At 40.0% G+C, this 22,611-nt stretch overlaps 1 protein-coding gene across 5 annotated transcripts in view; it reads left to right on the top strand.

Annotated features, from left to right (window-relative positions):
- The window catches only part of wdr3 (WD repeat domain 3), a 57,100-nt gene extending 34,832 nt beyond the window's left edge, over positions 1-22,268 (top strand). For all 5 annotated transcript variants that reach the window (XM_073045414.1, XM_073045415.1, XM_073045418.1 and 2 more), the window contains exons 16-27: positions 2,786-2,842; positions 3,797-3,897; positions 4,816-4,927; positions 8,202-8,336; positions 11,595-11,645; positions 12,192-12,257; positions 12,361-12,453; positions 18,100-18,147; positions 19,079-19,122; positions 19,853-19,981; positions 20,713-20,806; positions 21,891-22,268. In XM_073045414.1, the coding sequence (XP_072901515.1) occupies positions 2,786-2,842; positions 3,797-3,897; positions 4,816-4,927; positions 8,202-8,336; positions 11,595-11,645; positions 12,192-12,257; positions 12,361-12,453; positions 18,100-18,147; positions 19,079-19,122; positions 19,853-19,981; positions 20,713-20,806; positions 21,891-22,046 (1,086 nt within the window). In that variant the 3' untranslated portion in view covers positions 22,047-22,268. The remainder of the gene's footprint in view (positions 1-2,785; positions 2,843-3,796; positions 3,898-4,815; positions 4,928-8,201; positions 8,337-11,594; positions 11,646-12,191; positions 12,258-12,360; positions 12,454-18,099; positions 18,148-19,078; positions 19,123-19,852; positions 19,982-20,712; positions 20,807-21,890) is intronic.
- The last annotated feature ends 343 nt before the right edge of the window (positions 22,269-22,611 follow it).

The raw sequence follows: 22,611 nt of genomic DNA, 5'->3' as shown, positions 1-22,611 counted from the left end.
CCTTGCCACACAGTCATGAGTGTAAGAGAGTAGCACAATGGGCTAAGCACACACTTGAGGTGCACCAGTGTTGATTGTCAGCGAGGAAGCGATGTTATTTCTGGTGTGCACTAACTGTGGTCTCCTGAAGAGAAAGTAGAGGATCCAGTTGCAAAAGGGAGGTACAGAGGCCCAGGGTTTGGAGCTTGTTTATTAGAACTGAGGATACGACGGTGTTGAACGCTGAGCTACAATCCGTACCCTGCTATGGTCACCTGACCATAGCGTCACTCTTGTCCGGGTGATTCAAGGCAAAGTGGAGACCCAATAAGATTGCATCCTCTGTAGACCGACAGTGTTAAGGTAATAGGCAAATTGCAGCATCCTTGCTTAAGCAGGAGTTGATTCTGGCCATGACCAACCTCTCAAAGCACTTTATCACAGTAGAAGTGACTGCAATTGGGTGCTAGTGGTTGAGGCAGCCCACCCTGCTCTTCTTGGGTACTGGTATGATTGTTGCCCTTTTGAAGCAGGTGGAAACCTCTGACAGCAGCAATGAGAGATTAAAGATGTCCTTAAACATTCCCACCAGTTGGTTGGCACAGGTTTTCACCAGGTATACCATCAGGGCCTGACACTCTTGAAAGATTTAATGTCATCGGCCTCTGAGACAGCGATCACAGGGTCAGCTTATGCTTCCAGGGTTCACATGGGTGCAGTTTTATTCTCCCTTTCAAAGCGCACTTAAAAGATGTTGAGCTCATCTGGGAGTGAAGCATCACAGCCACTCATGATGTTTGGTTTCAGCTTGTAGGAAGTAATGGCCTGCAAACCCTGCCTGAGCTGATGTACATCTGATTCTGTCTCTAACCTCAATCGGAATTTATTCGCTTTTTAAATAGCCTTCTGTAGGTCTTACCTGGACTTCTTGTATAGTTCTGGATCACGGTCTTGAATACCACAGGTCTTAGCCCGTAGCAAACTACGAATCTCCTGGTTCGTCCGCAGCTTTTGGTTCGGGTATGTCCGGTATGTTCTTAAAGACACACACTCATCCACACAGGTGTTAATGAAGTCATTGACCTCTGTGGCATATTCATTCTGATTTGAAGTCAGATCCCTGAATATTGCCCAGTCCACCGACTCAAAGCAGTCCTGTGAGCGTTTCTCCACCTCCCTTGCCCTTAGCTTCTTGGTCCTCACCCCTGATGCTGAGGTCTTCAGTCTCTGCCTGTATGCAGCAAGTAGAAGCACAGCCAGGTGATCAGGCTTTCCAAAGTGGGATTGCACGGTAAGCATTTTTGATGATGGTATAACAGTGGCCCCTTTGGTTCACAGATGATATGCTGGTGATAGTTGTTCAGAGACTTCTATAAGTTGGCCTTGTTTGAATACCTCACAATGATAAGGAAGGCATCAGGGTGCTTTACTTCATGATTGCTGATCATAAGACCATAAAGACATGGGAGCAGAATTAGGCAATTTCGTCCATCGAGTCTACTCAGCCGTTCAATCGTGGCTGATCTTTTTTTCCCTCCTGATTATGGTGCTCAGCAGAAAACTCCCTTGACAGATAAAATGGATGACGCTTGACTGCTAGATGTTCCAGGTCTGGTGAGCAGGATTGAGACAGAACCACCATTTCACTGCACCACAATGAGTTAATCATGAAGCATACTCCACCTTTAAAAGACTCAACTGTCCTGTCATTGCAGTGAATAGTGAAGCCCTCGAGCTGCAGTGCTGCATCCAAACTGGCAGGAGGGAGTTTCTGTGAAGCAAAGTACACAGCAGTCCCTGATATCCCTCCGGTACAGCAATCTTGCTTTGAGGTCTTCAGTTTTACTCTCCAGAGACTGTACATTCACCAGCAGGATAGTTGGATGTGGCTGTCTAAGGACACTATATTTCAATTGTATCTGCAGATAGGCCCTCTTTTTCTAAAAGGTGAAGTACATCTGGGGTCTGCCGGTTCTGAGGATTGATAGATTTTTTTTAATGTCTTAAAACAATTTTGCTTATATGGCTGTGACTGGATTTCAGCTGTTGTAGTACTAAACTGAAATATTTGATGATTCTCATCAGAGCTGCACACAAAGAGTTGCCACTTTTTAGTTGAAGGAGGCAGTTCACCACCACTGTTCCAAGTGCAATTGTGGTTGGGCAATAAATGTCACCGATGGAGATGCCCACATCCTCCAAACAAATGTATTATGAAAATTACTAAGTCTGTACTGGCTTGACACTGCAACAACAGAACAGAAGATTCCAGAGAAGAGAGTATCCTATCACTTCAAACTAATTTTGGGCTTTGACAACTCATCTAGATGTTTAGTGTCTGTGCAAAGCCATTGATCACTTGCTACCAATGCTGAGTTTATAGTGTAGATGTACCCTATATAAATCTTTGTATTATGCACACTTTAGAGAAGGTCTTAATTTCTTCATAACTCCCAAGGATGAGTGATCATTAATGCTGTGGTTGTCGGTGAGAATTATATTGTGTAACTACCTGATGTAGATAAGATAAACAGTGGCATGACATGCGAAGATAAATGAAATGTATGTGTACATTGATTTCATGGTGGACGGGAAACCATTGAATTACTTTGTATATAGTTAAAGGTATTGGATAAACCAGCAGACTTGAAACATGTTTCCTTGGTGCAAAAGATTTTAAGTGTAGCTAAAAATAACATTTTTGAATATTGGTGTTTATTATTGCAAGTAGAAATAAAATTGTAATTAATGAGATCAGAAAGGGAAAAACACCAGTTTCTATGTTTCTTTTTGTTTATTCCTACAGTTTTTCCTCTCTCTTTATGGACACAAGCTACCTGTGCTTTGTATGGATATCTCTCATGTAAGTGTGTTCTCCATTGCTTGTTTCTATTCAGTATTAGTGTATATTGTGGAATAAAAGGAGAGCAAATTGATATAAAATATTGGGATAGTTTTTTTTCCATTGGTTACCTCTAACTAAACAAGTAAGTTTTTTTCATAAAGTAAAAGCAAAATAGGCTTAGGCGTAATTGAGCAATGATTCACCATTGACCTATCATCTACTAATATTAGATAAATCTGGAGTTTTTTCTGCCCTCAGTCTGCATTCTACTCCATCAGATTTTCTACTGTGAATTTGAAAGTTGTTGCTATCCAACTATTTGCAAGATTGTAGAGTATAATTGACATCATGCTCATGGTGTGCTTTCTAACTAACAATTCTATCTTAAAAGAAGTATCCTCTGAGTGTAGGGCTTTCTATTCCTGTAAGACCAATGTGTTTTCTTCAAGTTAAACAACCTCCCACTCCATTTTTCATGATACCAATGAGTAAATGTTCTGCATCGAGGAGAGCACTCTGAAGGTTGGATTGGACAGTGAAATGCGGCAAACTTTGCAGTAGATGGCACAGATTAGAGTGAGTGGGCAGGGGAAGAGTGGTGAAAGATGGATTGAGCAGACGAGAAACAATGGATGGCATAGATCAAAGCAGTGAACAGTGGGTTGGCATGTCATAAATGGGGCTGCTTAGAATAGAGAACGATCTAATGAAATAGGATAGCACACAGTGATGAGTTGTGTGTGGGCTGTTTGGAACAGTGAACAGGGTCACCGTAACCTATTTTGTATTGGACCTGACATTTCTTTATGGAACAGTATTAATTGTTACAACATTTACCTGTCTGGTCAGAGGGGTTGTAGTTATTTAACTTAATGCTTTGTGAGGATTGGTAAGGTACTTCCAATGAGCATTTTCTATTTATATATCCTTCCTTATTTTATTTATGTATCGTTCTTAATTTATAATTTCTAGGATAGCTCTCTGATAGCAACTGGTTCAGCTGACAGGAATGTGAAGATTTGGGGACTGGAATTTGGTGACTGCCACAGGTCACTCTTTGCTCATGATGACAGGTAAGGGTAGTTTCACAATAAAGAAGAGTTCATTATTCCTGATTTATGTCTTTATCAAGATCACAGGAGGAGCAGTCACCTGTGGCTTCAATTGATTGTTGCTTCAACACAAAGAATGGTTTTGGTAATGATTGCCATTCTTGTTGCATTAAACTGTACTGGGAAATTGTACACAAGGGTCTCTCTGAGTTCGTATATAAAAGCAGCAATAACTAAATGTTAGTTTGCAGCATTAGACGCAATTGTAGCAATGGGCTAAGTGCACTGCTCATATGAATGAATATACTTTGCATGCTGTTTGGGCATATGAATGGTAATACACAGTTTATTTACAGTAAGGGAACTGAAGACTTCTGTTACGTTGATTTTTGAAATCTGAGCTTAGACATACATTTATTAGGTATCATTTCAGGCTAGCCTTCGTGAGTTATGCCATTCCATTTTTGCTTTGTATGTTGGAAAGAGGACGCGAAGTTGGAATTGATGTCTAGAAAAATAAGTACTTTAAGGTTCAAAAAGTTGAAGCATTTTTAAAGGAATACCTTTTAAATTTATGAGTACTGACAAATGTCTAATAAAGGGCGCCTAAATAAACACAGTAAAAATAAGAATCTGAATTGAAAGTATTCAGTAAAAGTATAAAGATACAAGGGATTGGAGCAGGAATGGTTGGAGAGGAAAATAATAAAAACGGTTAAAAATAAAGCACCATGCAGATTTAAAAAGAGAAATTTGACACGGTGCTTTTCAGAACCATATTTTTTTATGGAGAGATAAATCAACTGCATGTGATAATTATTTGTTGTGCAGTCAACTTCCAGCAATTTTAGGGTTACACAACAAAAAATGGTAAATTCTGTATAACTAAAGGAAAGATTAAGTACTTAGAAAAGCCATTTTTTCTCTATTTCCCTGCAGTGTAATGTCCTTGAAGTTTGTAGCAAAAACTCATCTCTTCTTCACTGCTGGGAAAGACAGGAAAATCAAACAGTGGGATGCTGACAATTTTGAGCACATTCAAACTCTGGAAGTAAGTACAACTTCAGTGGAAGTTGCATTATCTAGTTAAACATTCAAGACTTTCCTCAAGGAGCTAATAGAAACATAGAAAATAGGTGCAGGAGTAGGCCATTCGGCCCTTTGAGCCTGCACCGCCATTCAGTATGATCATGGCTGATCAGCCAACTCAGAACCCTGTACCTGCTTTCTCTCCATACCCCCTGATCCCTTTAGCCATAAGGGCCATATCTAACTTCCTCTTAAATATAGCCAATGAACTGGACTCAACTGTTTCCTGTGACACGGAATTCCACACATTCACCACTCTCTGTGTGAAGAAGTTTTTCCTCATCTCAGTCCTAAAAGGCTTCCCCTTTATCCTTAAACTGTGACCCCTCGTTCTGGACTTCCCCAACATCGGAAACAATCTTCCTGCATCTAGCCTGTCCAATCCCTTTAGAATTTTATATGTTTCAATAAGATCCCCCCTCAATCTTCTAAATTCCAGTGAGTATAAGCCTAGTCGATCCAGTCTTTCTTCATATGAAAGTCCTGCCATCCCAGGAATCAATCTGGTGAACCTTCTCTGTACTCCCTCTATGGCAAGAATGTCTTTCCTCAGATTAGGGGACCAAAACTGCGCACAATACTCTAGGTGCGGTCTCACCAAGGCCTTGTACAACTGCAGTAGAACCTCCCTGCTCCTGTACTCAAATCCTTTTGCTATGAATGCCAACATACCATTTGCCTTTTTCACCGCCTGCTGTACCTGCATGCCCACCTTCAATGACTGGTGTACAATGACACCCAGGTCTTGTTGCACCGCCCCTTTTCCTAATCGGCCACCATTCAGATAATGATCTGTTTTCCTGTTCTTGCAACCAAAGTGGATAACCTCACATTTATCCACATTAAATTGCATCTGCCATGAATTTGCCCACTCACCTAACCTATCCAAGTCACCCTGCATCCTCTTAGCATCCTCCTCACAGCTAACACCACCGCCCAGCTTCGTGTCATCCACAAACTTGGAGATGCTGCATTTAATTCCCTCGTCTAAATCATTAATATATATTGTAAACAACTGGGTTCCCAGCACTGAGCCTTGCAGTACCCCACTAGTCACTGCCTGCCATTCTGAAAAGGTCCCGTTTACTCCCACTCTTTGCTTCCTGTCTGCCAACCAATTCTCTATCCACATCAATACCATACCCCCAATACCGTGTGCTTTAAGTTTGCACACTAATCTCCTGAGTGGGACCTTGTCAAAAGCCTTTTGAAAATCTAAATATACCACATCCACTGGCTCTCCCCTATCCACTCTACTAGTTACATCTTCAAAAAATTCTATAAGATTCATCAGACATGATTTTCCTTTCACAAATCCATGCTGACTTTGTCCGATGATTTCACCTCTTTCCAAATGTGCTGTTATCACATCTTTGATAACCGACTCTAGCATTTTCCCCACCACTGATGTCAGACTCACCGGTCTATAATTCCCTGGGTTTTCTCTCCCTCCTTTTTAAAAAGTGGGGTTACATTAGCCGCCCTCCAATCCTCAGGAATTAATCCAGGATCTAAGGAGTTTTGAAAAATTATCACTAATGCATCCACTATTTCTTGGGCTACTTCCTTAAGCACTCTGGGATGCAGACCATCTGGCCCTGGGGATTTATCTGCCTTTAATCCCTTCAATTTACCTAACACCACTTCCCTACTAAATGCATTTCCCTCAGTTCCTCCATCTCACTAGACCCTCGGTCCCTTACTATTTCCAGAAGATTATTTATGTCCTCCTTAGTGAAGACAGAACCAAAGTAGTTATTCAATTGGTCTGCCATGTCTTTGTTCCCTATGATCAATTCACCTGTTTCTGACTGTAAGGGACCTACATTTGTCTTGACCAATCTTTTTCTTTTCACATATCTATAAAAGCTTTTACAGTCAGTTTTTATGTTCCCTGTCAGCTTTCTCACATAATCTTTTTTCCCTTTCCTAATTATGCCCTTTGTCCTCCTCTGCTGGTCTCTGAATTTCTCCCAGTCCTCAGGTGTGCCGCTTTTTTTTGCTAATTTATATGTTTCTTTTTTGGACTTGATAATATCCCTAGTTTCCCTTGTCAGCCACGGGTGCACTACCTTCCCTGGTTTATTGTTTTGCCAAACTGGGATGAACAATTGTTGTAGTTCATCCATGCAATCTTTAAATGCTTGCCATTGCATATCCACTGTCAACCCTTTAAGTATCATTTACCAGTCTATCTTAGCTAATTCACGTCTCATACCTTCAAAGTTACCCTTCTTTAAGTTCAGAACCTTTGTTTCTGAATTAACTATGTCACTCTCCATCTTAATGAAGAATTCCACCATATTATGGTCATTCTTACCCAAGGGGCCTCGCACAACAAGATTGCTAACTAACCCTTCCTCATTGCTCAATACCCAATCTAGAATGGCCTGCTCTCATTGGTTCCTCGACATGTTGGTTCAGAAAACCATCCCACATACATTCCAAGAAATCCTCTTCCTCAGCGCCCTTACCAATTTGGTTCACCCAATCTATATGTAGATTGAAGTCACCCATTATAACTACTGTTCCTTTATTGCACGCATTTCTAATTTCCTTCTAATTAGCTGCTTTTGAATTTATAATTATTGTTTATTGTAATAATTACAAAAAATAGCTGCTCTGACTATAACATGGAAATGAATTCTTGCATTGAGTTTGTAATGATTAGTATTGATTAGTAGCAGTAGCAAAATTGTTGCTCTAGACTAAGACAAATGATGATAAGAAATGGAAGTAAATGACTCACGTGAGCACTTTAATTCACCACTCAGTAAGATAGTCGCTAAACATCTGTCTCAAATCCACTTTGTCACCCAATCTCCATAAATATCTATTGATTTTAGCTTTGAATGTATTCATGACTCACTTCCACAGCACTCTGAGTAAAGGAGTTTTAAAGCCTCACAGATCTTTGCACAGTACTGTATTTGTCAATGTGGAGCAGAAGCAGGTTTGTAAATCTGGTTTGAAGCAAAAGGTGCTGGGAATGTTGAAGGTGGATCACCGTGGGTAGATAAAACATTTGAATTTTGATTTGGCTGGTTTATAAATAATTAAGTCTAAAACAGCATCATGATTGGAATTATAGACTGATATTCCACAGGAACTGGTTTCTCTATTGTTCTTTAAATGTGTAGTTCCTGGTAACTGCTGAGGAAATGTGGCCACTTACAGTTTCACTATAAATCAGCAAGCCTACTTGATCCAGTATGATTGTTTTCTGTTTTCTATAGGGACATCACGGGGAGGTCTGGTGTCTGGCCATCAGCCCAAATGGAGATCACATAGTTTCGTCCTCTCATGATAAATCTCTACGACTGTGGGACCGAACGAGAGAACCAATTATTCTGGAGGAAGAGAGAGAAATGGTGATGTGTCATTTACTGTTGTTCAAGGAGAAATGGGTTATATTGATTTAGATGAAATAGGCCTGATTGTTTGGCATCTGGCTCAGCCATTACTGCAGAACATGAGCTAGGATCCAGACTGCAAGCAGAGAGCTGAAGGCACAGTGTGCAAACAGGGCAGAGCGATGCCATGGCAGAGCACAGAGGTCCATCTGCATTCTCCACCAACAAACTCTGTCTATTTGCTGACAGCTGTTGCTCTTGGAGAACTAGGCTGAGACCATTCAGGTTTTATAAATTTCTTAGAAAATCATTGTTAACCTTTAGTAAAAATAATTCCCCAACTTTGCAGGAGGGAGCATTGTCAACTAGGATTTGACATTGAACCTTCAAAACAAATATTACAACAAATAAGCTCGAGGATATGTGCAGATGCTGGTATTCCAAAGCAACACACACACACATGTTGGAGGAACTCAGCAGGTCCAACAATCAGTTGATGGTTTGGGCTGAGACTCTTCTTCAGAACTGAGAAGGAGGGGGGAGGATGCTAGAACATAAAGGTGGGGGGAGCGGAAGGAGGATAGCTAGAAGGTGATAGGTGAAGCCAGGTGGGTGGGAAGGTAAAGGGCTGGAGAGGAAGGAATCTGATACGAGAGAGGAGTGGACTATAGGAGAAAGGGAAGGAGGAGGAGACCCAGGAGGGAGGTGTTAGATAGGTGAGGAGAAGTAAGAGGCCAGAGTGGGATATAGAAGAAGAGGGGAGGGAAGTCTTTTATACCCGAAGGAGAAATCAATATTCATGCCATCAGGTTGGAGGCTACCCAGACGGAATATAAGGTGTTGCTCCTCCACCCTGAGGGTGGCCTCATCTTGGCCCAAGTGTAGGCCATGGACCAACATGTTGGAATGGGAATGAGAATTGAAATTAAAATATTTGGCCACTGGGATGTTCTGCTTTTGGCGGATGGAGTGGAGATGCTCAATGAAGCAGTCCACCAATTTACGACAATTTAAGCTAGTGTAGAGGAGGCTGCGGGAGCACCGGACATGTGTGAATTATAATGACTAAAACTTTATCTGAGTGGGATTTAAATAGCACCTTAACAGCAAGGTTGGTGGAGACGATTAGGGATTTAGGGAGAGAATTCCAGAGCTTAGATGTTTGCATATCATGGTATGATGATTAAAAGGACAGAAATATTGGAGAACTGGCATTACAAAGATGGTGGAGAAGTAAAATGTTGGAGGAATTGAAAAATAGGGATGAGAATTTCACAACTGAAGCATTACTAGACCGGAAGTTAATTTGTATCATTAGCACAGATGGGGGTTGAATAAGGTAAGGTGCAAGTTTGAATTAATCTGTGGTAGAGCAGAAGAACTGGGTTGCAAAGTAAATGCTCAGAGTAGTTAGGCTTGACAAAAACAATGGCATAGGTGAGAATTCCAGCATCAGATGTGCTGAGATAGAGCACAGGGAAGGAGTGTAAGGAAGATGGAAGCAGGTGACCTTGTTCATAGGGAGAGAGATCAGAAATTCATCTAAAGATGAAGTATAATGCAAAGTTTACGAATGATCTTGCTTCATTACAAATGGTGGATAGGGAGAAGAATATTACTTATGGTTACCTTAGTTCTGTGTAGCACTTAGATGGAGGAAATTCCTGTTTATCTAGCGCTGAATTTTGGACAAGAAGTGTGTTTGATTCAATGATTTTTCAGAATCATGCATTACTAGCAGTGCAGCTGTTTGCTGCCGATCTTTAACTGCCCTTGAGGAGACTCCACAGAAAAGCTGCTTTTAACTTCTACGGTCCATCTGAAATTATCCATTACCCCTGATTTGTTGGGGTGAGAAAAATAATATTGAGGTAGAGATGGATGTTCTCAACATGTATGGTATGTGGAAGCCATTTTCACAATGTTGCTCAGGACAAACAGGTTGTTGAGAAATAGGTGGATAGGTGTTACTGAGGACTTGAGCAGGAACTCTTCCAGCATTTTGTGTGTTGTTCCAGATTCCAGTCTCTCCAGTCTCTTGAGTCTCCAGGTAGAAACGGTATCAATCTAGACAAATTCAAACTTTTATTGATTGACTTCAAGAAGTCACAATGTTTGCTCAACTTTTGTAAAAAGTTAAATTATGCACAGCTTATGTAATGGACTCAATGCTTTTCAGCTGTTACCAGCATTATCAATGTTGTAATGATGGAAAGATCTTTGAATATCTGGATGGAGGGGAAATATGTTTTGTACTTCCCTTCCATTTATCCCCAACCCATTGAAAATGGTTTTCTTGGTCACTTTGGCTTATTTTTCCCGGTAACCTTTGGGCTCACGTTTTGGTCAAAAAGCAGAGAAATGGGCTGCAAAATCTTGCCAGAATAAATAGAGAAAAAAGGCCAATCTCGTAGGGACATTGGAGGAATCTATATCTTTAAGTTAAATCTTTATTGAGCAAGAACTATTTTAAAAGCAGATCATTCATGATTTCTCTGCCAGCATTTCAAGTTTAACTTTCATTCAACTATACATGAATGTGCATGCATACAGCCAAACAAAACAGTGTTACTCCAGGATCAAGGTGTAAAACGCATTGCCAACTATCATACATAGCACAAGGCACACATAGCACATAAAAGACAGCAATAAAATATAGTCACGCAAAAAAAAAAATCCAAATCCATGAGTTCATGAATGTTGCGGCGGTCCGCAGCTGAACACAGTACATCTTGCCTTCTGACGCTTGTGGCTCTCCTGGGCGGCTGCAGGCAGGTGACATTACAGCTTGAGGCCTGGTCCTCGCTACGATGAAGGCAACGCAGCTCCCCATCGTTCACCAATAAACCAGTGAATCGGACTTGCAGCATTCCACGTTAGCAATGTCCAGCAGGGTCTTGTGATCACAAAACGACTAAGACGATCACTTGCTGTTAGACTGCATACCTCCATTGCACACTGACTCCTCCAACGCCTCTCTGTCACAGGCAGCCGTGCGATCTGCACCAAGTCCAACTCCTTCAGTTTCTCCGCCAATGAAGAACTTGCTGATGAGTAGACTTGATGCCCAGCTGAGTGTTGCGATCGTAAAAAATACATTAAACAAAGACAATAATACCTTTGATTGGCCCCATAGAAGCCGCTGTGTCCAAACGCACCGCCATCTTACAGGAAGCATTTAGAAAGATTGAACTGGCAGTTGTGTATAGAAGCAGATGTTGTTATATTTCTGAACTGTTTGCATTTTGGAAATTAATTGTTGTTAATTTCCCACAGCAAAGAGAAGCAGAATTCGAAGAGAGTGTGGGAAAAGGAGATGAACCAGTGGTGAGTTTTTCACTGATGCAGTAGCTTTTTAGTGCACTATTTATAATGGTCCCTTGGGAATCAGTCAATTGCATTGTCAGGCTGCAGGTGATAAACTGAGCTTCTCTCACCTGCAGAGTATTAAAAAATCCATCTCTTTGTCTCCTGCTTCTAGTCTGTTTTATTGCCACATCATACGTGGTCAATAAGGAGTTCTGTAGTACTATTTCTAAATGGGAAATTTTGGTTCTTTACATAATCCACTGAAGCTCATTAACCTTCTTGACATGAATACAGAAGAGCTTTGGTGGATATCCAGGTTTTCTCTCAATATTTGATTCTTGAAAATAGCTGCCTGAACTATATAACTATTGAGATGGTGTTGGGTGTTAAATAGAAATTCTTCTGTAATAATGTGCATGTTAAGTAGAATTATTGATCAGAAGTACTAGATTAATAAAAACGTTCTCCTTCTGAATTCATGCTATTTATAATATTTCCAGTCCGTTATCAATGTGCCTGACTGTGAAGTTGTGAACATAAAAATGACGGAGTTTTGTTTTATAGATTCCTGGAGAGAAAGAAGGGGAAGCAGGGTTAGCTGGGAAGAAGACTATAGAAACTGTTAAAGCTGTAAGTACATCAAACTAAATAATATTTTCTATAATTTATAGAATAGATTAGTACATTACCTCTGAGAGCCCAAGTGGATTCATTTGTTCCATGTTCTTGGCAGGCTGAGCGGATCATGGAAGCAATTGAACTTTATAGAGAAGAGACCAAGAAACTGGAAGAACACAGAAGAGCCTGTATAGTGGCAGGCAAAGAGGTTAGGTTTTTCCTTTTTTTTTTCAAAGTTCCTTATTAACATGCTATTCCATAGTCAGCGAGGCCAACTATATGACAAGTCAATACAAATGCAAAACAATAAATTTTAGATTTGTATATCTTGTCAACTAGTCACATCTCAAAACACTTGTTCTTCCTATTATCATGTGATGATTTTACAAGATTAAGTTAGCTTTCAATCTCAACCTTAATATTAAAATTGGTTTATAAGGTCTTGTTTCTAATTTTGTGTAAGTTAGTGAAGTAAATAAAGTAAAGTAATTTTTCAAAGTAACTTTTCATCCCCCTTGAATTCTAAATTTTTGGCTCTCATTTATCATGAAATCAATGGAATACGAGGTGGAGAGAATTGAGGGATTTAGCCAAAATCAATCCTGGAAGTTTGGGCAAGGTCCAGTTGCAATAATTAAATGCCATCTATTCCATTCAGAACTCCTCTCAAGAGATAGCACCAACACTTGTTACATACATGCAACCCTGTAAAAGTATCAGCAGCAATAGGACACCCCTGGAGTCTGGTGTTGCTGTTAACAAATCACTATTTTATTAGTAACTACCAAATATAGAAACCAAAAGCGACCACAACTCCCTTAGCTTCAGCATAGCTATGGAAAAGGATAAAAACAGACAAAATGGGAAAGTGCTTAACTGGGGAAGGGCTAACTATGAAGGGATGAGGCAGGAACTAGTGAGAGTAAATTGGAAACAGATGTTCAAGGGTGAAAGCACAGAAGTAATGTGGAGGAAGTTTAGGGACCACTTGTGCTGGGTTCAGGATAGGTTTGTCCCACTGAGACAAGGAAAAAATGGTCGGAAAAGGGAACTGGCTGACAAAACACGTGAAGCAACTCGTCAAGAGGAAGAAGGAAGCATATGTTAAATATAAGAAGCAGGAAGCAGGAGGGGCTCATGAGAAATATAGGGTAGCCAGGAAGGAGCTTAAGAAAGGACAGGAGAGCTTGAAGGGGGCATGAGATGGCCTTGGCATGTAGGATTAAGGAGAACCCCAAGGTGTTCTATGCATATGTGAAGATCAGAAGGATGTCAAGATTGAAGGTGGGGCCGCTAAAGGATAAAGAAGGCAATGTGCCTGGAGGCGGAAGAGGTTGGGGAAATCCTAAATGAATACTTTGCTTCAGTATTCACAAATGAAAAGGACCTTGATCAGGGTGAGGTCGAAATAGAACAGGCCTGTGTGCTGGACAATGTGGAGATTAAGGAAGAAAAAGTGTTGGATCTTCTTAAAAACATCAAGATTGATAAGTCCCCAGGGCCAGATGTGATATACCCCAGGTTGCTGTGGGAAGTGAGAGAAGAGATCGCTGGAGCAGTAGCTATGATCTTTGAATCCTCTTTGGCTGCAGGGGAGGTGCCGGAGGATTGGACAATGGCAAATGTAGTTCCCTTGTTTAAAAAAGGTAATAGGGAGAATCCTGGGAACTATAGACCGGTGAGTCTTACGTTGGTGGTCTGCAAACTATTGGAAAGAATTCTTAAGGATAGGATCTACGAGTATTTGGAGAAGTACAGTCTACTCAAGGATAGTCAATATGGCTTTGTGAAGGGAAGGTTGTGCCTCACAAGCCTAATTGAGTTTTTTGAAGAGGTAACAAAAGAAATTGGTGAGGGTAGGGTGGTAGATGTGGTCTACATGTATTTTTGCAAGGGATTTGACAAGGTCCCCCACAAGAGACTCATCCAGAAAGTCAAGTGGCATGGGATCAGTGGAACCTTGGCTGTTTGGATAAAAAATTGGCTTACAGGAAGAAAGCAGAGGGTAGTAGTGGAAGGAAAGTATTCTGGTTGGTGACTAGTGGAGTGCCACAGGGATCTGTCCTGGACACCTGCTATTTGTGATTTTTATAAATGACCTGGATGTAGAGACGGAAGGATGGGGAGTAAGTTTGCAGATGACACGAAGATTGGAGGAGTTGTGGATGGAGTTGTAGGTTGTCGAAGGTTACAAGAGGATATAGACAGGATGCAGAGTTGGGCAGAAAAGTGGCAGATGGAGTTCAATCTAGATAAGTGTGAGGTGATGCATTTTGGAAGGACAAACCAGAATGCTGACTACAGGGTTAATGGTCGGTTACTTAAGAGTGTGGATGAACAGAGGGACCTTGGGGTTCAAATCCATACATCCCTCAAGGTCGCTGCACAGGTTGATAGGGTAGTTAAGAAGGCCTGTGGGATGTTAGGCTTCATTAATAGGGGATTGAGTTCAAGAGTAGAGAGGTCATTTTGCAACTCTACAAATCTCTGGTGAGACCACACTTATAGAGTATTATGTTTAGTTCTGGTCACCTCATTATAGGAAGGATGTGAAAGCTATGGAGAAGATGCAGAGGAGATTTACCAGGATGTAGCCTGGATTGGAAAACAAGTCTTATGAGGCAAGGTTAGCAGAACTGGGACTTTTCTCTTTAGAGCATAGAAGGATGAGAGGGGACTTGATAGAGGTCTACAAGATTATGAGAGGCATAGATAGGGTGGATAGCCAGTACCTGTTTCCCAGGGCATGAATAGCAAACACCAGAGGGCATATGTACAAAGTTAAGGGGGGGGGGGAGTTTAGGGGAGACATCAGGGGTAAGTTTATTACACAGAGGGTTGTGGGTGCCTGGAATGACTTGCCAGAGATGGTGATGGAGCCTAAAACATTAGGGGTATTTAAGAGCCTCTTGGACAGGCACATGGATGAAAGAAAAATAGAGGATTATGGGGTAGTGTGGGTTTCATATTTTTTTAAGGAATATATGGGTTGGCACAACATGGAGGGCTGAAGGGCCTGTACTGTGCTGTAGTGTTCTAGTGTTATAGAGGAGTAAATAAAGTTCCCAAACTTATTCAAACTCAGGTGGCAAGAGTTACAGTCTTAGAATGGTATGTAAGAAAGTTCAGTTCAATCCTCAGAATTAATTAATACGAGATATTTGTAATCCAAAGGCGAATGTTGTGAGAAGGCTACTACGTCGATATTCCACAGCAATACAAAATAACAATAGCAGTAGGTTTTATCTCCAAAGTTGTTCCACTCCACACACGAAGTATCGCCGACAGTGATCTTCAATGAATATCCTTCCAACACGAGTGGTACCACCCCCGAATTCAGCTGTGGGACATCGCAAACTGGTGGTCACAGGGTCCTCAAACAGAATCCACGTATGGATTATCACCAACAGTAGCTTATCACAAAGGGATCCTCTTCCAGGGAAAACCACCACCCAGGCAAGGGTAGACACACCAGTAGATTCCACAAGGTTACCCAACCACTCAACGTGATAGCCACTTATCCAGTTCCACGACATGCGAGATAACTCGCCACAGGGTTGCCTTCCTCAGTGAAATACCACACCCCAGACAAGGGTAAACGCACAAGTGGTATTCACAAAGGTTTCCCCCTCACCAGAGAACCCACTCCTGTGGATTAACTATGTGACAATCACACTTTTGTATTCGAATGGAATCAAACTCATCGTCACGGGCTACTTAGAGAGAGAGTCCAAACAGTGATCTTTTTGTCATTAGGTTGCTTCTGTTTCAAACCTTCCTCTCCTCTCCTTCCTGTAAGCTTCTTCTAGTTGCAGAACTTGTGAGAGTCATTTATCAATACTCTGGATCGATCTCAACTCACCCCTTTGGGCTACTGAAAGTTTAAACCAGCGACCACACTCACTGTTCTCTTTCATTGACCGAAACCATCTCGACTCTAACTGTGTGTGTCTCTGTGTCCTTGTATATTCAAAACAAGCCGCAGAAAAAATGTAAACATTCATTGTCCATCAAATAACTCCACCTCTCTCACATAGTAATTAAGCAATTTTGTAGTCAGTAGAAATCCAACAGTGTCCAAAAGTCAGTCTCATCCTCTCAGCATTTTAAAGTGACAGTCCACAGAAAAAATGAACCCTAGGGGTACATAACACACTGTTTTCACAGTACCATCCAAATACAGTGTCTAGGTGTCCTCCTAGGCCAATACTCTCATCGTTAAAACCCTATTTAAAATCCAATGACTGCATTCTTTTGCTTGGTCGAAGTAACCTGCAGAGAGTTCTATAATTAGTCAGCTCCATCAAGGACACTAGCCTCGACAGTATCCAGGACACCTTCAAGGAGCGATGCCTCAAAAAGCTAGCACCCATCATTAAGGACCCCCACCACCTAGGATATGCCCTCTTCTCTTTGCTACCATCGAGAAGGAGCTACAGAAGCCTGAAGATACACACGCAACGATTCAGGAACAACTTCTACTCATCTGATTTCTGAATGGACATTGAACCCATGAACACGTGCCTCACTACTTTTTAATTCTGTTTTTGCACTACTTATTTAATTTAACTATTTAAAAATATATATTTACTGTATTTCAAGTTTATTTTCTATTATTATGTATTACATTGTACTGCTGCTGCAAAGGTAACAAATTTCAAGACATATGCCAGTGATATCAAACCTGATTTTGATTCCAGACTCCTAAAATACACATGATGTACCTAGCTTTGTTATAGCCAGGTAATCAGAGGCAAAGGATATTCTCAAAGCCTCCTTGTAAAAGCACCACACCTCCACTTGCTCTTGGGATTCTGATCCTTGACTGCTCAAAAGGAGAAGGAAAATTTGGGATTGCAGTAAGGACTAAGGCTCTATAGAGCACACGGAAGCCTAGTGAAGGCAATAGGAGAAGAGCAGTCCCCCCCAGATTACCCACTCTCCAATCCTGCAAAGAGTCTCCTGCCCCATTTTTGGCAGAATCTGCAACTACTGTATTTGTCTCATTATTCACCTCAGAATCCATAGAACTGGAGTGGAAGCGAGTCACCCTCAAGCTAAGAAAAGGAACCATATCCACATATTATTGGCCTCTTAGTTTGTTTCAAAGCATTGATTGACAATGTCAGCAAAGTAAGAAAAAAGATTAGGTCAGAATTTGCCTTTGCCTTCCAAGTGTCTGCTCTCAAAGTTCCAGTGATCATGGCAAAATAACATGCCTTCTCTCACGTCCACGACCAAGCACCAATGCAAAGCTGTTCCTAGTGTACAGCAGCTGTGATGAGCAGCCATTCATATTAAAGAAGGTTTGTGCAGCTAAGCAAGAAGCAAAAATACCTCATAAATTGTGCAGTAAAACAAATTTATATAGAAACTCTAATATAACATTTTCCATTTTAATTCATTTAAAAACCTTTATCTTGAAATGTGCTGGTGAGTCACAATATACTATCAGTGGTTTTAGTGCTGTTTGCTTTGCCTCAGCAATAATTAGGCCTTAGTGTAGCTTTGAAAAATAACTGGTATGTTGCAACAAAGGATGTGAATTTTAGATAATTTTGTCATGGGGTTCATTTGTAAGTAGCTTGTAAGTTCAGCTGTTTTCTTTTTACTTCCCAGTAGAATTGCACAACAATTACTGTGAACAACAATAGTTTCATGTCGTTGCCCAAAATAATAGTGTAATGATCCTTCATCAGAACTTTGTCAGGGTTAGAGAATGATCTTTTTTCATTTTGTGTAAATAACAAATGTAATAACTCCAGCCTAGCAACCTTGCATGTCTCATTTTCACATCAGTGTTGGCTGTGTTCGTGTTGTGGAAGGTAACTTGCATTGTCTTTATTCATCTCAGCTTCCACTACCTACCAACCCTATACTGGCTGCATTTGGAAATATTTCTGTGAGTAGTTAATCCTCCCCAGTACTTTTATTATTCTTGTTATTATGAAATATTTAACAGTTTACCTGTTAGTTTTGAGTTACTTTGTAGACTGTGATTTCATTCAAGATTGAGAAATAGTCGGTAAAAGGCACTGTGATTATTGGGCTGACAGGCACCTTTAGGAAGAGCGATGTTTGAGGGAATGGAGGGTAGAGAATTATTAATGGAAACATGCTGTGTGACTTTTGCTGTGCCTTAGTTAGAGTCAAGAGCCTGATGCATGACTGGGAGCATGAACTAGCATGGACGAAGATATTTCTTCCTCTGAGATATTTAGGATGCTGCAGGGTGAATACATATTCGCACCATGAGATCTCCAAACTGGGAACTATTATGCAGTAGTCCATCCAGCAGTCAAATTGGAAAAGTGAGAGGAATGTCATCAAATGTGACGTTCCATTTGAATGACCATAGTTTGTATCATTTGGATCAATCTGGAGTAAAGTGTTGGCAAGAGGTGGAGTGAGAGAGGCTCCACTCCTTGCCAACACTGAGTCCAGGACCAGCCTGTCTCACTTTGTGACGGGGTGTTCTCTGAAATTGTGAATGTTTTGAACTTCTTTAAACTCACATAATTAATTCTTCTTTATATCTTCTTAGGAAAGTATTACATTGTTATAGTTACAGATGATTAAAATTTATTCCTCATTTAATATAATGCTATTGTTATGAAAAAAGCTGTCTAATTGATTTTGAGTGCAGTATTAGGATTTGCTTTAAGATAGTACTAATAAAGACATGAAAGGAATTTTCCAGTTCCAAACTATTTTGTTACTTGTTTACCTGTGCTAATGGAAATTTTTTGATGCCTTTATGTTTTTAGCTTGCAGTATGTTTAATAATTTAGTATTAAACTTTCTTTATCTTGTTACATTTACATTTTTGTTAGCCTTCACGTTACGTCTTGGACGTTATTCGAAAAGTCAAGTCAAGGTGAGTGACAATGTAACACCTTTATTCATATCAAACACATTGTAGACTTTACTTCTGTGTTCTAGTCCCATATCAACAATTTCAGCACATAATCTTCAGTGTCACTCTAGGACAGTGACAAGGGAACAGCAGTTCAAAATATGGATTCTATTTTGTAGTGTAATTTTCCTAATTAATGCACTGAGTTGATGTTCATTAAATGTGAGGTGCAGGTGCCGCAGGTAAGCTAAGCTTTCATTGCCTGGCCCAAATCGCTGCTGATCTAGGTGCTGTTGATCTAGCCATTTCAGAGAGTCATGGAAAGTGAAAGAAGACTGCAGATGCTGGAACCTGGGACAGAAACAGAGTGCTGGAAAATCTTAAGTGATACAAACAGCATCTGTGGTGGCAAAAGGTATAGGTTAGCTTTTCAGGTCGAGACCATGCAGCAGGGATGAGGGCTGATCTGGACTATTACTTCAGGTGTTGAAATTGTTGTAAACTATCATAAGAAATATGCCACTGAATCCCTAAGTTAAGCATTCTGGTATCATAGCATTTTGCCTGTGGGACAAAATTTGAAGTTAGTGAAAAAGAATAATAATGAAAAATCTGATTTTAATGTTTATAAATATTCATCAGTCTTGAAATATTTAAAAAATGTAGGGAAACTAATCTAAAGTTGCGAGCACTTCCAATTTGAATTGCGCTTACCATTTGACCATTTATCCTTACCTTGGCTTTTTTCCAGTGAACTGGAGGAATCATTGCTTGTGCTGCCATTTTCCTACAGCCCTGATCTGCTAACTCTATTTAATGAGTACATTCAACTTTCTCTAGAGGTCGAACTCATTTGCCGATGCCTTTTCTTTCTTCTTAAGTAAGTACTTAGAATAAAATATTTAGATTCTTCTTTACCTTCCACACAAAATTTGTTCCCTTTTGTTCTTTTACAAAGAAAAGGAAATGAATTTGCATAAATTGTTGTTTTTGTGGATTGTCTTTCAATGAGTAAGTGTGGCTGCAGTCACAATTTTCTTCCTCATGGCTATTGCATATGCTTGGTTCAATCAAATTCTTCTGTGCGCCGAGCAACTTCAGAAAAAAATCATGTATAGCGGGAATACACATAACAATAAAGGCACTCTTGTTTGTGGAACTAGAGCTGGATTTAGTGAATATCAATGATGTGAAAATTTTGTCTCTAATGTCTGTACGTTCTGACCATTCATAGCCCAAAGCTGATTGTGTGAACCTTAACCAGAACATTTGAATAATTTGTGGTCAAAGAGGGTGCATGAATGAGTGATATACATGTAGAAAATTTATTACTGGTCTGTATTGTTACTGTTGTGGAGGCCAAGGTTAAAGAACTGTTAGGTTAGGCTGCAGTGGCATACTTCAGCAGTTGTCCACAGTTCTCCACAGGAAATTCAGAATCTCAACCATGCCATTGAGGAGAAGCTGAAAGTGGGACCTTTGTTGTTCTTCAGAAGTAAAGAAGGGTTGAGTGTTCTTGAGTTTCTGCTATATTTGGGATCAAGCTGATTGCTTATTCTGGTACAAGATTATAAAACTAACCAATGGCTTGTATAATTTTTTTTCCATCAGAATTCATTTTGGACAGATCACAAGTAATCAGATGCTTCTTACAGTTATTGACAGTTTGAGAAAAAACACAATGGGAAAGATCAATGAAATGAAGGTATGGATACAGTTCTTCCATAGCGAACCAATAGATCATAGGTGTAAGCAGAGACAAAATTACAGTACTAGACTATCATTTGACGCGCTGAACAGGAAATAAAATCTAAAAACCTATAACACCTCTAAAATACATTAACACTAAAACCAAGAGTGTATATAAAACATCAAGACCGCTGCAACAAACAACCGCTAACAGTGGGTAACCATTTCCAAATGAATATACTGACTACATTCAGGAACAAAATTATTAAGGGATGTTTTAACACGTTTTTTCAATTAGACTGTATTTAGGAGTCATACAGAGCATATTGTCATGCACTTGAGCTTCATCAGCATTTTCTGTTCATAAGCAACAGTGAGTAGTTGTCTAGTTTGCAGAATATCATGCATGCATTCCGATAAGATTTTGTTTCACTTAGTAATTATACCAGGCTCGAAGTTATCACAGAGAAGTAATCTTACTGCATTTAGAACGAGTTAGAAATAAATTATACATTTTGCACAAAGCTGATTTAAAAGCTTTTATTTATCAGATTGTGTAGAAATGCATGGAATAATTGTAATCACTGTTTTAAAAAACAAAATTAGTGCTGGAAATACTTAGCTGGTAATGCAGCATCTTTTGAGAAAAGCACTTAATGCGAACATTTATTTTTGTTGAACAAATTTAACAACTCTTTAAATCTGAGCAAGGCAAAAAATAAATGAAAGAACCATAATTGTAAAAATAGGTAACAGCTGCTAAAAATATCAGGTCCTTCTATTAATCTATCCAAACCTTACCGAAGCAACATGAAAAACTGATTCCTTCATCGGTAAGTAATGTACAGTGAAAAAATAAATGTTAGGTGGCATGACAGTAGATCCTGCATATCCTATCTGTGTAAAGCGTAGAATTTATTATTTGGGCCATCTGGAGGCGCACCTGCATTGGACCTGCTATATACTGTATAACAAAGCTTTAGAGTTGCTGTTTGACTCCAGGCAGAGTAAGCAACCAGAAATTTAGCAGTTACAGCATCCTGTTAAGCTGATTGGGAGTAGTGTGGATTTGGTATGAATTTCTGGTTCTGCTTTTACAGGATCTCATTGGTTTCAATATGGCTGGACTACAGTTCTTGCAGCGTGAGATGGAAGAGAAAGAGGATGTGACCTTTTTTGCTGATGCAACTGAGAGGTTCATCGAGAAGAAAAGGAAAAGGAAGATAAGAGAGAGAGCTATCCTCACCACTGCTTAAGACCCATGCAAGTTTAATTTCCTATTGCACCACATAATATCACTGTGATGGCTCAGCAGAACTGAGAGAAATGTGTACCTGATCCAGTCAAAGTGCATTCCGGTTCATGCACCTTATGCTACACTCAGCTGCCTTGTCTATTCAATGTAGATTTATTTGGAAAATGGCTCCTCAGCCACTCTGTGTAAATGGGCTTTAATAAAAGATTACTTTTTAAAATTGTGTGCATTTGCTGAAGTCAGCTGCCTGTACTTTGAGGGTCTGTTACTAAAAATTACAGTATTCAAGAGAATGGATATTGCATACATTTCCCAAACCTTTTGATTACATCATAATTTAGACAAGGCCATTACTGTTTAAAAATATCACTTATTTTAGTAATTAAATTCTGGTCTCTCTAAAAGTGATTGTGAATCTTTTGAATGTCTTGTAAATCCAGTTCAGTCATATCCTTTTCTGAAAGTAAAACCTCCAAGCCTGACCTGTGATCTCTGTGTGTGACTCCAATCTTGCATCATGTTAAGTGTAAATGACTAAGTGTCGCTAACTGTTGTAACTATCAGCT

The sequence above is a fragment of the Hemitrygon akajei genome, chromosome 5, assembly GCF_048418815.1.
Source record: "Hemitrygon akajei chromosome 5, sHemAka1.3, whole genome shotgun sequence".
In the NCBI taxonomy this organism is placed as follows: domain Eukaryota; kingdom Metazoa; phylum Chordata; class Chondrichthyes; order Myliobatiformes; family Dasyatidae; genus Hemitrygon; species Hemitrygon akajei.
The sequence above is the reverse complement of the archived record's forward strand: the minus strand, read 5'-3'. Positions and strand labels throughout refer to the sequence as shown.